We start from the raw sequence: 15,533 nt of genomic DNA on the forward strand, positions 1-15,533 counted from the left end.
CATTCAGAATGGAGGCATAAACCACTGTAAGCCAGGTGAACAAGACGACCCTCCTGAAAATTGATGGTTTTGCAGGTGGTGGCTACGGGTCATTGCTATCTCCTTATCCCCCCTGACTGATTTTACTCCAGTTTTGCTTGTTGCAAGTGTCCACTGCATGTCGTATGATATTGTACCTGCAGCCCATTCAAGTTACAGCTAAACCAACTCCTTGCAAGAAGGTTTTCTGTATCTCCCAGCAGAGTCTGAAGAGAGATACCAGGAGAATGGCTGTTACACAAGGATAGGGCCTTAGGAGGGAATCAGCCTGGCAGCAGGACTTGTATCTGCGCCTTTGTAGGAGGAGGAACAGGAGGAGTGCTCCTAGAGCCCTACAAAATGACCCCAACAGAATACTCATGTGCATGTTCCTCATCTAACTATCAGAGTGAGCCGCTATAAGCATAGCTTGAGGTCCCAAAATCCTTTGCTCAAAGATTAACACCATCTATTACCCACTTAGTCTTTGTAAGGCACTTTGAATTGGCTTTTTAAATGATGCTGTCTTAATGAGAGATGAAGATGGAGGGCAGAAGCAGATGTTTTAGTGGCCCTTGGGGCAAATATCTCCTTCCTGATTCCTGTTGGATCAAATCAGAGCAGGAGGCAGAGGGTGTAATCAGCAGTATACTTTCAGGATTCATTTCTGCGCATTCGATTCTCTGTGTTCCAGGTTTCTCTTTCCACTGTCTGTTTTGTTTTCCATTTGATTTATCCATTTCACTCTTGTTTTTGCAGTACCGCTTCTTTCCTTTAAGGTTGGGGGCAGCACTGAGAGATCAGCAGAAATGTGCTGACATCATCTCCAAAGATCCAGTCATAGCTTGGATGGGCGTGAAGGGAAGGGTGGGGGACCAGGGAGGAGAGGAGGGAGAGAGATACACGGAGGATGGAAGATGCGAGGAAGAGGAGGAGGGAGGAAAGCAGGAACTGGGCATCAAGAGAGAATACTGCAGCTCCCTCTCAGATTCTACACACACACACACACACACACACACACCACGCACACACCGATGAACTGGATCATGAGGCTCTGAAGCACACGCCCACAACAGCAGCATCACTGTGCTGCACCACAGAGAGAGACCAGCCTATACTCCCATCTCTGACTCTCCCTCTTTCATTCTCTGTTTGCCTCATTCTCTTTCACACACAAACACACACACACACACACATAGAGGCAGACACGTGCTGCAGGGAAGATCTGAGTGTTGGGTCGCTGAGCATTCATATCCCCCTCCCCTTCTTCTTCTTTCTCACTCTCACTCTCTCTCCTCGTTCACCTTGTCTGTTCTGGCTGTATGGTTTATCGTTGCGTCAGAGTCAAAGACAGCCAGCGAGAAGCATGCCGGGGGAGAGCACTCACAGATCCGTGCCCAGCGACAAGCATCCAGGGCAGGAACCTGAGGAAACAGGGCTCCCTGGACCAGGTAGGACCACTGGGCTTGAGCACTGGGAAAGGAGAGGGTTTCCATTGATACTAATTGAGACAGAGACCAGGGCGTAATCGAGAAGAAAGGCTCAAGACTGTGTTGAGCAAGTAGTATTTAACAGATAGGATAGGAAGGACTGAAGTATTAGCAGGAAGAAAAGCAAAGGTAAAGGATTATTTGACAAGCACTAACTGCTCAAAAGTACCTGGGAGATCTCACTTTAGACCTGGGTGATTTCTGTGTGTCTGACATGTGCAGGCTGAGTAAGCTGTGATTCAGTTGCATGTTTGCTTCCTCGGTAAACTGCATGTTGCCTCTCCTTCCCCCTTGCAGCTATTAGCAGCCTCCCAAGAGATTCCACCCCTAGACATCAACTCTTACCTCGTCTCCTTTTACTCCCCATTACAGAATCCAAATTAGCAATCTGTTCCTTTCAGCTACCACAGTATTGTATGTACCGACTAATTTCATTGTGTAACTGCCCCCCCCAGCATCCAGCCTCAGTCCTCATCGGATTCCCAGTGCTCTTACCCCCACCCTAAATCTGGCCCCCGTAGTCTCTATCACTCCTCCCACTGCCCCATGTTCATGCCACATCCGCATCCCCATCTCTACATCAGTTTTATGCAAGCTGTAAGTGCAGAGCAGTGTGGCGTAGCTCCTCCCTACTCCCCAGCTTCAACAGGAACATGACACAGCAGCATGGCAGAGCACAGTTTAACACAAAAACACAACCTCACAGGTACAAGAGCTTTCATTATTTTTGTTGTTTATTGTTTACTATATAAGATCATTAAATATGGTTATAGGTTATAGTGAAAGTTTTACCTTAAACTTTATAATCATTCTATTGTATTATATTATACATTATATTGTTATATATTATAATTATAAATTACTTTGATCTTATTAGAGTATAGATAGATAGATAGATAGATAGATAGATAGATAGATAGATAGATAGATAGATAGATAGATAGATAGATAGATAGATAGATAGATCAGAGACTCGCTCTTGGGGGTGGCAAATCCAGCACTGCATCCACTGTGACGCAGCTTTAGTCTGCTCAACTGCGGCCTGTTCTTCATACAGCAAGCTAGGTGCTCAGATTAACTGCATTCCCTGAGACCAGGCTCCAAGGCCAGGCAGTCGTATTATGTCACTGACTTATTTAGCAGCCTAGCCAAACAGTTTTTATGTACTTCCTATGATTGTCACTAAAGCACGATAGAGCATTTCTAGATGTGTTTTCAAGGTATATATTGCTTGATTTTCTTGAACTCAGATATGCTGTTGAAAACCAGTGCTATATTAGCCTTTGTCACCGTAGCATAGTGAGGTTTTGTTGAGCTCCTGCAGGAGAAGACAATCAGAATCAGCCTGTTTATGTTCCGTTGAGACTAGGCTGTGCTGTAGCAGAAGAGTTGTCTTTTGTGTATTATGTATTGTGCATCTCTCTGACCTAACAGCAGCTTTTAGTCTATGTGGCGTGACTCAGCACACACACAAACACACCTTCATCTTAATATTGGAGCAGTGATCGGGAAGAGCTTCTAAGTGCTGATGCTTGCATCTGCCACCTCCCCAGGGAGGGCAGGACAGTAGCGAGGGAGGAGAAGAAAAGAGCATGTGCTTAGTTACTACTACGCCCTGCTAGATACATCTGCGTACAAAGCAGAGCCAAAGCGAGGATCAGCTAGGAAAAGGCTAAGGAGTAATATAAGGGAGTGATAGAAAGAATGAGCTACATAACAGTAAGTGAATGTGATATCTATGCTCCATGGAGAACAAAACACGTGCATGTGTCAGTGAGGGTGTATATGTGGCTGGCACTGAGCTGAGCCACTTGTGTGTTGTAATGACCAATCAGCATGTGAATTGAGGTCACCCTACAAATGGCCCAGTTAAATGAGGTTTCTGTTCTCGGTGTGTGGATGACAAAGAGCTTAGAGCATATCTTCTGAGGGATATTTTGAAAAAAGTACAATTTTGCATTGTAGTAATCAAAGAGCATCAAAGAACTGATTTAAGATGACAAATAGAATTTTAAATTTTTTTTATCTTCTTGCTTTTTACTTTCTTACTCATACCCAAGACTTCCTCTACTCCCTCTTGATTCATTTCCTTCATTCAGCCTGACATTTCATCTCAGTGATTTCTCCATTCCCAATGACAGGTGAGGATACAAAATGATAACAAGGTCCAGAAGGACAAGAGGACAGAGAACGCTGTAATAGAATAACAGCTTATTTTGCCTCTGGCTAATTGTGCTAATTGTGAAAGAGACGTGCAGAGGTAAAGATTCTTGTGTATGTGAAGAAACATTGTTTCTGACTTCCATCTATAGAGACCAAGCTTTTGGAGGATTGCCGCACGCATTACAAAAATAATAATAATAAATACATTAAAACAGTCTTGTTTTAAGTCTCAGTACTCTTTTTTTTCTACTGAAAGCCATTTGCTGTGTCATGAGAGCTGAGGGGTATTTGTTTACTGACTGGCATTTTGGTGTAATTTTCTTTTGCTCTTTCTGAACTAATGTGTGGGCTAAGATAAGTGAAACTCAAACACAGAAATCTAAAGTCTAATATTATACAATAAAAGAGGCATGACTTTCCACATCACGTCTAGTGCCGTGGTACTAAGGTGATTTAGTCAGCTTGCTTATATGATATTTTTGTTAATTCCTCAGAGTTCAAATGTATTAATATCCGAACTCTTAACCTCCTAGGACCTGGTGTCCACATATGTGGACATCACATTTTGGATTATTTAGACCAAAATATTCAATTTTGCTCAACAAGGGTCTGATATCCACTTATGAGGACATTATACTTCTACTGTGCTATTGAAATTTTAAACAAATATCCGTATATGCGTCTCTCATTTTTTTTAGAAACAAAAATCAGGTAAAAAAAAATCTGGTAATTCTTTGTTTTTACATTCATCTGGCCCCAGTCAGCCCAAATATCAAAGAGAAATCAAAAATGCATGTCGTGGAAGAGTTCGGGTCATAGGAGGTTAATATTTGTTTTGATCTTTTTTTCTTTTACTTATGAAGTTGATTTATTTTCATTTCTCTTTTTCAGACATGACCAGACACCCATCTACTGACTCCACACCAAGTGACAGTGGTTCATCCCCGAGTGACAGTGGTTCTAGTGCCTCTCCCAGTACTCCACAAAAGCTGCTCCCAGCATGCACTTCTCCATTTGGACCACGACTATTTCATGTGTCCCCTAGCTCTTCTGGTACCCCAAGACCTCAACCTGAAGGCTCCGATCATCGCAACAACAGCACACCCAGACTGTCTGGAAAATTAGGTGGTCATGGACCATGTGGCCGCCATGTCCCTGTTAAGATGGAGCGAATCAAGGTGCGTGTCTTGTGTGTGCGTGCATGTATGTGTGTTTGATCATGTTGTAGCTTCATAGCACTTAGGATACCATTATGAACATTTGTAATTGTGTATGTAAAATGTTTTATTCCCAGGTCTTAACTGGTTCTGAGGTGGAGAGTGACTACCAGGAGCCACAAACTATTGATACAAGGGTGGTGATGGGTGAAGAAACACTGCTGAAAACAACAGAGATCAAGAAAGGGAATCCCTTTACTGCCCCAAGTGATCAGGCTGTACCTTTACCAGATATTCAAAGCTTTTCAGATCCTCAGGCACAGGCAAAAGAGACTCAGTTGGAAACAAGAAAAGAGGAAAATCAATCCCCAAAACAGGAGGCTCAGCAAAAAGACCGTGCAGACCCCTCAGCGACTCTCCCTATGCCTTTTCACAACCCCCTGCTCCCTCCCTCTACCTCCCCAGGGTCACTCACGACAGATGACAGCTTGATGGAGAAAAAAGAAGAGTGTCAAAGCCTCTCTCAAGATGAAGTGCCTTCCCACTCTTTTTCTGAGCCTTCCTGTCCAGTTGCTTTGTCCTTTTCTGAGCCAGTCTGTGCTGTTGACCCACTACGAGTGGGTGTCCCCTCACGTCTTGACCCTGACCTTTACTACACTGCTCCTTCTACCCCAATTAAAATGGCATCTCGCTCTTCACACCTGAAACATCATTCATATCCTGGCTCCCCTGTCTCTCCACTGTCCCCTGGTTCTCCCTCTGACAGTGAGGACCTCTGTTCCCCTCTCACTTCTCCTTCTGGCTCTTACATCACAGCAGAGGGAGGCAGCTGGACCTCCTCTTACACATCTTCCACCTCCCCCTCCACATCTCCAAATCCACTCCTCACAGAAGAAACACAGGAGGCTCCTGCTTGTTTTGTGGGGTCCTTGTCTGAAATTGGAGATGAAGTTGGGGAGGAAAAGGGAAGAATAGTTCCAGAACGCGAGGAAGAAAGGGCAGGGGACTTCTGTCTGTACCATGAGGGGGATTTTGTTTTGAATTCCCCAACAGGTATAACAGACACAGTCATAGTTGAGGAGGAAGAAATTTTAAAAGGGGACGAGGTCAGTGTTTCTAGAGAAAGCTGTCGCCCCTGCTGGGTAACTGAGGACACATCCCCTCTGAGGAGCAGTAGCAGTAGTGACTCCCAGGAGGATGGAGGGGGTTATGAAAGTTCACTCTGCCCTCTAGATGAGGACAGTATAGAAAGAGCTGAGTCGTCTAGACCTATCCAGTCGGGACTGAGACTGCAACTTGAGGCATGCGTATCAGAGGAACATTATGGACAGATGGATGTCCACCAAGAGCCTCCTTCAACCGCCTTGACTCCTGACACAGAGAACATGACCATGGCCTCATCAAGCCTTAGCCCTGACTCACCTGTCCTCTCCCTGGATGCCTTCTTTCCTGGAGCGTTTGATAGGCTTGGTCCCAGTTCCTTCATACTATCCCAGGCAGCCTGTGCTGATGATATACCAGAGGAGGAGAGGATGATCCCTGCCTCCCTCATCTCCTTTCCCCTTCACACCAGCCTTATCTTTAAGGCTGATTCAATGGAAATCACTCTCTTCCCCACTGAAGAAGAGAATGAAATAGAAGTTAATGACAGAAACGAAGAAAAGGACGTTGATGCCTATGCAGCGGGAGAAGAGGAGGCAGATGTAGAAGATGACGATGAAGACGAAGAGGATGACGATTATGATTATGATGATGATTTTGATGGTAATGCTAATGGTGCTGTCAGCTGTGATGAATATGAGAAAACTAATAAAGATGATGGCAGTGATGACCGTAAAGAGTCAGGCGAGGAAGCTAAGGTGGAAGTGAAAGTGGTAGAAGAGGACGAAGAGGAGGAGGAGGAAGAAGAAGAAGATGAGGACGACGATGATGAATGTCATAGCAGAGCAGTGGAGGATCCCACAGATGAGGATAGCTCAGCATCCTTCCTTCATTCGCTTTCAGAAACTTCTCTTAATGAGGGGTTGGATGAGTCTTTTTGTTTCCAAGACGATACAGAGGAGTCATCAGATTCTGCCTCCTACAACGGGGAGGAAGACGAACGTCTGTACAGCACTGAGAGGCATGCACAATCATTAGAGCCCACATCAGTAGATGGACCTGATCCAGGTCAAATACAATCAGAACCTGAACGGGCAACTGTCAGTGACACAGTACAAAATGAACCTTTGCCCTCACAGCAGAGCATGGATGAACTAGCGGATCGCTGCAAAACCACCTGTCTGTCTGAAGCCACTGCCCACCCTAAAGGAAACAATGTAGATCCCAGTCCTGTGGATGCATGTAAAATCCCTGAGACCCAATCAGACCCTGAACTAGAATCTACCAGCGAAACAGGTCAGGCAAAACATTTCCCTCTACAAGCAAGCACAGACAAACCACTGGATCACCAGAAACTATCCTGTCCTGCAGAAGCGAATTCTTCTCTGTCAGACTCCGACGACCCGAATAAGAGTGCAAATGAGAGTGAAATGACTTATCTTGATTTTTTCTCCAATCCTCTTGAGGGGCCTAAGCCCAGTCCCTTTTTTAACCCTTCCTCCACTCCTGATACCAGCCACGTGTCACCTTCTTTTGCAACAGAGTCCCACATGTCCCACATTCCTCCCTCTGCTACTTCTGTGCAGGAAACAACAGACCAGAACATTTCAGTTTTTCCAGAAGAAGATCACCAGGGCAAAGATGTTGATTTCAAATTGCCCAGTAATAGTGGCACAGTGGAAAAAGAACCAGAAAGAGACTCTTTGAAATTACACAGTGATAACTCAATAATTGAGCCCATAAATGGGCCAGAAAGAGATTCTTTCAAATTGCTCATCAAGCCTCGCCACTATCACTCTGAAAGCCAAAGGACTGTGGGAGCAAGTAGACGTGTGTTGTCAAAGTCTTTCTGCAGTAAATATGATGTGCCTGTAGGGGCAGAGGCCATGTGCAGAACCAGTATTCACAGTGAGTCTGATATTGACCTTGACCAGAAGAATGGGAATGCTTCAGCAGAGTCAGTGAGTGTGGAGTGTAGAATCAGTGATTCTGGTCCGTCTCTGAACAATGTCATTGCTACTAATGACTTGAATAAAGGTGTTCCTCTTCTATCTTGTCCTAAAGACCCTAGTCCCAATCCCAGTAATATCCCTGTTTCGGCCTCTCCAGAAGTCATCTCAGAACTAGCTGACAATCTGGCCCTAACACCTGAACACTGCCCTGGTGACTCTTCCCAGGAGAACCTAAGGGAAAACACCCTCAGTACTGATGAGGGAGTACTGGGAGCTGTTGGTTCCCCACACTCACCTTTTGCCATCTCTCCGAAAAGGGAAAATTCAGAAATGGACACAAGCAGAGAGATGGGTTCTGTAGCAGGGGCATGGTGTGACACCAGGGTGGGAATGGGGTTCAGTCTTGGATTAGGAGCAGAGGCTGAGTTTGGTGTCTGGGGAGCAGGGGAATCTCTATCATTGTCTCTGGGGAAGAGGTATGAGTTAGAGGCGGAAAGTTTGCTCATGTGTGATGCAGAAGGCCAAAGCAAGCAGACGGCCATGGTTTCTAACATGAACAGTGAAGAATGCAGAAATTATGATAATGTTCTCGGGTCTATGCTAGATGAAGACGATAACAACAGTTTGCATGGAGAGAAGCACCAAACAGATACCGAAGAACTGGTTGGAGAGGGAGTTTCTGAGTCCAACTTGGCACGCTGTAAGTCCACTGAGGAGATTTCAGTAGAAGGAGGGGGAGAAGACGGGAACGCCAGCTTCCTGGAGGATGATATCAGTAATCTAAATCCACACAATGACGGCGATAACACAGAAACACAAATACAAAACACTTGGAAGAATTGTAACAATAACAGTGAGTCTGCATTTGGCTCTGCTCATGGGAGTCTCAATGCTCTGTCAGAGGAAGTCAGACACCAGAGTGTGAGTGTCAGTATTAGAGACTCTGTCTCTAATATTCCACTTGAGGAGATGCCACCTCAGGTTTCGGACATGATTCCTGATGGAGACAGGAAATCAACAGATAGTTTGATAAACCAGACACCAGAAACAACACAGACACCATTCCCCGAGAAAGGTGGCTCCAGCATCTCTGTGCCATTAACTGAAACTCACTCAGATGCAGCTGCAACAAACAAACACTTTGATTTAAAAAATGAAACCAACTTAAGAAGTCATACAGGCCCAGAGTGTCAGACAATCACTCCAGAGAGTGACACATCATTTTCTTTGGTACAGGGCTCCTTTGGATCATTCACTCCTAAATGCAAATCCGATGATTCCAAACCAAGTAAAGCTTGTCAAGAAAAGGTCAATACTGGTTCTTTGTCAGAAACAGAGATAATGGAGTCTCAGACAGAAAGCCAAAGAAAATGTGATGGCAGTCCCCTCATGGACAAAGTTGTAGATGAACCAAAGACTAAAGATGCCTTTAGAGAACAACAGCATGTTGTTTATAACTCAGGGGAAGACAATGAAGAAGACAAAGTGGAAGAGAAAGCAAAAGAGAGAGGTGCAAAAAAAGATAAGAAGAAGAAACAGGAAAGGAAATCCCGTTCTGCACAAAATGACTCAGAGCACTTTCCCTGTGACAGCCCCAAGGAGGGACATTGCACAGATACATCATTTGATGCAAAGAAAGGAAGGAGAGGAAGGCAGAAACAGAGGGCACCTCTGACAGACAGTCAAGGTGCCTCTAGCCCCGAATCTGTTGTTGATCCAGAGAAACCTGCTGTTCCTTTAAATAACACACCAGGGGTACGGTCAAAGGGGAATGCAGAAACATCCAAATCTAAGACAGGACATAATGCAAGCAACAAGTTTTCATCACTGGATTGTCAACAGAAGACGCCTGGGACAGACAAGGTTGAATCTGGTTCACAGCTCCAGGTAGAAAACAATCCGAGTCCTGATGTCTCTACCACACACACAACAGACAACCTAAATATTGTTGTGGCGATGAACCAAGACGTACAGCAGGAAGTTCTTGATAATAGACCGCTACCTGATAATCAGAGAGGACTTACAGTGGACATTAATGATAACAACATAGATATTACCCACAATACCATACCATACTCTCTGAATCCACTTTGCTTCTCAGCATCTCCTGTTTCCTCTTCCTCTTCCTCCTGCTCTCTACCTTGTGCCTCAACAGACCCAGAGCATGATCTTTCCACACCAGTGCAGGAATCCCAACCTGACCTCTCAGCCCAACAACGGCAAGAACCTTCACTGTTCACGTGCCACACCACCCCTGTCCGTTTGTCAACCTCCCCTACAACACAGAACACCCCTAATTCCCAGTTCCTTCCTACCACTAACCTCCAAGAGATTACTGATGTCCTCAGTACATCAACTGTGTCTGCCACAACTGTCTCTTCACCCTTATTCTCCACTGCCATGCCATTAAGTCTGTTTCAGTCTGCCCAGGAGTCATCTTTACCCGAGCTGGGGAATTTAGATGCAGTCTGTATTCCAGACTCTAGTTCCCATCCCCAGTCTCAGTCATACTCCCAGTCTCATGCTAACGCAAGAGTACAGTCTCACAAACAAGTCAGTCAAGGTCACACATGGAGCACACAAGACAGGTGCAAAGGTGAGTAAAGTCATGATTACCTCAAACCAAACATTCCCTCTCTAATCCAAACATTTGAGTTAGCGAGTTTGTCAAAGAAAAGGTAAACACTTCCTAACACTGTTATCATAAAAGCTGTGATAATCATTGTGTGTTTTGTAAGGTCCTGGTTTGGCTGAGGAAGAGACAGACAGTGAGGGCGATGGAGGTAAAACATCCCAGCCCAAAGGAGTTCAAGGAAGCAGAAATGGATCACTACAGAAAAACTCTGGTTCAGCCAATCAAAGGGAAATTCAGCCCTTCTCTACCCACCAACTTACAGGCAGGCGGCCCAGCTGTCCTATGAAACACAGCCACAACATTTGTGAAGAGACTGACCTATCATTCCAGAGCAATTGTAAGTGGTTTCATACCTCCTCTGGGGCACTGAAATCCCCCAAAATTTCTTTAGCTATGTGTTATACAACCCACCCTTCTCTCTTTCTCTTTCTCTTTCTCTTTGATTCTCTCTTTGAGGTTATGCAACGTGATAACGCTCTCTCCATCTTACATTTATAAGTTTACTGACAGAGAGGATATTTTAAACTGTTTCAAAGTTTGTAACCTAAATTATGGATGAAGTGTTATTACCCAGCAAGGAAAGTGCACTTATCAATGTGTGCCAGCATTCTGTCATTTTCATGTTTATTCAGGCTGGAGTTGAGCACACTGCTACGTTGTGTTACATACTATTGTGAAGCCACATTGCAAAAGACGTGAATATCACATAGTGATTTTTTATTATATTTTTAATCAAAATAAGCTAATTAAAGTCTCTGGTACTGATTAGATATCAGATATAGATTATTCATGTACATAATTGGTACATAATTAATCTATCTATCATTAAAATAGGCTAATTATGTACTAATTAGGAAGATCATTCGATAGATAGACAAATTATTTTTACTCTAGTTTTCCTATGGACTTATTTTATATATGTGTGCTTTGAATTTGTTTTTGTGAAGGTTCAGTGCTGGCTTCATGTAATGAGTCTGAGAGTGAGGGTTCAGTTCCTGAGCTGGAAGAACTGGAACCACTGAGACCATCAGAGCCACAGGTGAGTTTGTCTATGGGATTTTAAAGGTGACCATCTTTCCATATATATGTATATGTATAGTATATAGTATATAGTATATATACATATATATATAGTATATATATTTTACACAATGTACTTCTGGCCAAGCATGTTGTTTAACATGTTGTTCAACTAGCATTGCATTTTAAACTCATAAAATCTAATATTCATCAGATGTTAGCCTTTTTGCTATTTAGCCAGTAGCAGTGGCAGCCCTGATTTCCAGCTACTCTTTAAGGCAAACTTTAATCAAAACGTTGCTGCTATTGCAAAAAGCAAAAAAACAAAACAAAACAGAAGCATCATGAGTTATATTTAGGTATATTAGCATAAACATATTAGCAACATTTGCATATTAAAAGCATAATGGATTATTTCATAAACTTAACTGTTTTTTCTCTAGTCTATCTCCTCTGCGGATGAAGGGTTAAACAGGCCAAAGCAGAGCCGTAGTGAAAAGAAGGCCCGCAAGGTTGGACTACTATATGCTACTACATAAACTTAATAAGTGGTCAAATATAATATTAAAAGTGATACGATTCTTTTTCTTTCATTTCAATCCCTAATTCTTGTTTTCTCTATTGTGCATTTAGGCCATGTCTAAGCTGGGTTTGAAGCCAGTCCACGGTGTGACCAGAATCACTATTAGGAAGTCCAAGAGCATCTTGTTTGTCATCAGCAGACCAGATGTATTCAAAAGCCCCGTATCAGACATTTATATTGTGTTCGGAGAGGCAAAGGTGAGTACTGTTTGTCTATTTGGTTACTCAAGTTTCAGCTTTCAGTTTTAGCTTACTTATCCGGTCCTTTTCTCTCCTCAGATTGAGGACCTGTCTCAGCAGGCTCACAAAGCAGCCGCAGAGAAATTCAAGGTGCCTGTGACCTCTTCTCCCTTAGCCCCACCTGTCCCACCCAGCCTCACCATCAAGGAGGAGAGTGAAGAGGAAGAAGAAGAGGTATTTTCTGAACTATTGTTTCTGAATACCTATTTCAACAACCGTTAAAACGTATGTTCTGAAATCTCTCTTTATCCTTGCTTCTTTCTTTCTTTCTATACATCAGGTGGATGAGGGAGGCCTTGAGCAGAGAGACATTGAGCTGGTGATGGCTCAGGCCAATGTGTCACGAGCCAAAGCCGTCCGTGCGCTGAAACACAACAAGAATGACATTGTGAATGCTATCATGGTGAGAAACGATGAGGCTGAAGGCGGGAAAGAGAGGGGAAGACAGAGAGTGTGGAGGGAGGGCAGATGGTGAATAAAATAATGAGTCACAGCCAGTGAGCAGGGAGGGGGTGAGATGAAAGAGCAGAGGACAAATGACAAGTAGAATTTCTCCCCAGTAACTGAATAACCTCCACTGTTCTGTAGGTCATCAGTACAGTCTCATGGCCACTAGATGGCAGCAAGTGCTCTCATAAGAACTGGAGCTGTTCAAGTGACGCAGATGTTTTGTTTCTTGATGCAGGATAAAATACTATTAAGATAACTGGGAAATGAAGCCTCACATAATGAGTATCCCTTTTAATTATATACAAAGAGAGATATGTTCCACAGTGGCACATCTTTTTCATTGGGTAGAAGTGAAGATAGTATTTTTGTTGTTTTCATTTATCTTGAATTCAATTTTCCACCTTTTCTCTTTCTCACCTTCACTTTTCTCCCCTGCATTTCCACAGGAGCTGACCATGTGAGCGGTGAAGACGATTCAACTCCTGACCCCTTTATTCCAGCCTATAAAGCCTAAACACCTGACTCTTCTATATCGCTGCTACTATATGTTGCATCCCCAATATCTGCTAAATAAAGTCTGTTCCAACGTGGGCTCTGACTGGACCCTGAAACTGATCTTACTGAAAAGATTAGTCTTTCACATTCATTAAATCAAACATGCTATATTGATCCTTTACGCCAACTTTCACTTCAGGAGAAGTTGAAAATATTTAAATGAAAGAAGAGGCGAAATGTTTCTGATTGGTTATCGGAAGCAAAATCTGTGCTATTCGATTCCATGCTAGAGTTACGTCCTTAATTTATTGGACAAAAACATCATTCTTGCAGTTTTGCATCTGTACACCACCACAGGGGATTTTAAATCAAACAATTTTAAATCCCATGTTTGAAAAGCTCAAAAATAATGAGAAAAATCGAGTGGAAAACAGTTTCATAGCCAGTTGAGGCTCAGTCTCTTGTAATTTCATTACAAATGAAGCAGGAATGAAGCAGTGTTTTATAGCATTTTACTGTAATTTAAAAATATGAAGTTAAACGATATCAGTGCAAGTGAGGAAGGTCGTCAGTTGGCTGCAAAACCAAATCCACCAAGTGACTAAATCAACAATTTGTTAGATTATTAAAAAGAAAGAATGCGCTGACCAGCTAAGCAACAGCAAAGAGTCTGACAGATCACAGACGACAAGTAAATGATTGCAGAATTATTTCCATGGTTAAGAAAAACCACTTCACAGAATTTAACTAAGGCAAGAATTATATTGAAAAGGTTTATTGCCAAAGTCTATAATCAAGAGATGCTGTCACAAATGCAGAAAATATGAATACAGACATTTTACAACAAGGTGCAAAAGACCAGTTACAAGCAAGAACAAGAAATCCAAATTAGACTTTTCCAGAAAACAGATGAAAGAGGATTCATTAGCTGGGCCCACATCCTCAGTTTAGGTTTTGCAGCGTTATTTAGTAGATAAAGGTGAATAAAGGCACATGAACTAATGAAAAGTGAAGAAGTGAAGGAATTGAAAAAAGGGCAAGGAGGGTGGGGCACGGAAATAAGAACGAACAGCCCTTAGAACTGGGGGTGTCATATATAGATAAGACCCAGAAGGGGCATGTTTGGAGTCGTGGTCCTGCTCCTGGAATTCAGATATTTTATCTCCAATATATAGTACTAGAATGGTGGAAGAAATAAGTATGAAGAAGGAAAGAAACAGCTCATGATCCAAAGCATACCACATCATCTGTCAAATATGGATATAATGCCTGTTTATTGATGATGTGACTGCTTTTTTTTTTTTTTTACTTTTTGTGTCCCGTTTGGATCTTTAGCCATCAGAATTGTTGTCTTGAGGCCAAGAAAGATGCCAAGCAATTTATTTTACCAAGTGGATCATCATGGCCTTGCCATATTGGTCCATTTGATTGACCTTTATTATAATTATGAATTTATTTTATTTTCAGTTGCTACAAACGGGACAGACATGACTGGGGGACAGGACAGGGAGAAAGAATGAAAGAAAGAGAGGGAGAGAAAGAAAACCAAAGGGGAGAAGAGATGGTGAGAAGGGGGGGGGGGGGGGGGAGAGAAAGAAAAAAAAAGAAAAACAAACAAAACACCTGGATCACCTGTATGGAGAAAAAAAACAGAAGAGAATGATGATGTGGCTGCTGATAGAAGCAGCAGGATGAACTGTGCAGTGTACAGGGCTGTACTCTGACTGACCCAGACAAAGCGATTAGGTAAGAAGCAAAAGCAAACAGCAAAGGCAGCCCAAGAAGCAAACAAATGGGATGTTCTGTAAAAAGTCAGTTGCCTAATCTTAGTTCAGCAGAGCAGCCTTTCAGTTATTGAAGATAAAACTTAATGCAGAAAGACCCACAAAGAAGGTGGTTGCAGTAAAGGCTCTGAAGAACAGAGCATTTATTGACTTTCATTTGGTCTAGATATCAGGCAGTCATTGGGCGCAAACAATATTTATCCAAATATTAAAAACCATGTTAATGTTAATTGATTTGAGCCTATGAAAATGAGTGAGGTGGATGTATAAAAATGTCAGTAGGGGAGACCGGGGATAGTTGTAACGTGGGTCAGTTGTAACACTTCCAATTTCTCCAATCAGGGCTAAGTTTCAAATGATGTGATTCATCCTGTACATGCCCAATTCAGTTCTGCTATCACATGTAAAAAATCAGCACATTTTGTCAAACACAGACAATTTAACAT

At 42.9% G+C, this 15,533-nt stretch overlaps 1 protein-coding gene across 2 annotated transcripts; it reads left to right on the forward strand.

Annotated features, from left to right (window-relative positions):
* Positions 1-927: 927 nt before the first annotated feature.
* On the forward strand, positions 928-13,399 carry nacad (NAC alpha domain containing). Of its 2 annotated transcripts, none has more exons than XM_085292236.1 (10): positions 928-1,469; positions 4,563-4,849; positions 4,966-10,477; positions 10,620-10,853; positions 11,464-11,555; positions 11,980-12,048; positions 12,170-12,316; positions 12,398-12,532; positions 12,639-12,761; positions 13,255-13,399. In XM_085292236.1, the coding sequence occupies exons 1-10, from the start codon at positions 929-931 to the stop codon at positions 13,267-13,269; spliced, it is 7,155 nt and encodes a 2,384-aa protein (XP_085148362.1). In that variant the 5' UTR covers position 928; the 3' UTR covers positions 13,270-13,399. The 2 variants fall into 2 exon arrangements, with proteins under 2 accessions (XP_085148362.1, XP_085148363.1); XM_085292237.1 differs by lacking the exon at positions 928-1,469 and adding an exon at positions 2,160-2,214.
* The last annotated feature ends 2,134 nt before the right edge of the window (positions 13,400-15,533 follow it).

Source organism: Mchenga conophoros, linkage group LG11 (genome assembly GCF_057382185.1).
Source record: "Mchenga conophoros isolate Kocher_MC1m ecotype Shallow Benthic linkage group LG11, M_conophoros_male_GT1.1, whole genome shotgun sequence".
Lineage (NCBI taxonomy): Eukaryota > Metazoa > Chordata > Actinopteri > Cichliformes > Cichlidae > Mchenga > Mchenga conophoros.

Coding starts and splice junctions, on each gene's coding strand:
- nacad (XM_085292236.1), top strand. CDS start 929: ATGGAAGATGCGAGGAAGAGGAGGAGGGAGGAAAGCAGGAACTGGGCA. Junction 4,850..4,965: donor TTAAGATGGAGCGAATCAAG/GTGCGTGTCTTG, acceptor TTTTATTCCCAG/GTCTTAACTGGTTCTGAGGT. Junction 12,533..12,638: donor GTGAAGAGGAAGAAGAAGAG/GTATTTTCTGAA, acceptor TCTATACATCAG/GTGGATGAGGGAGGCCTTGA.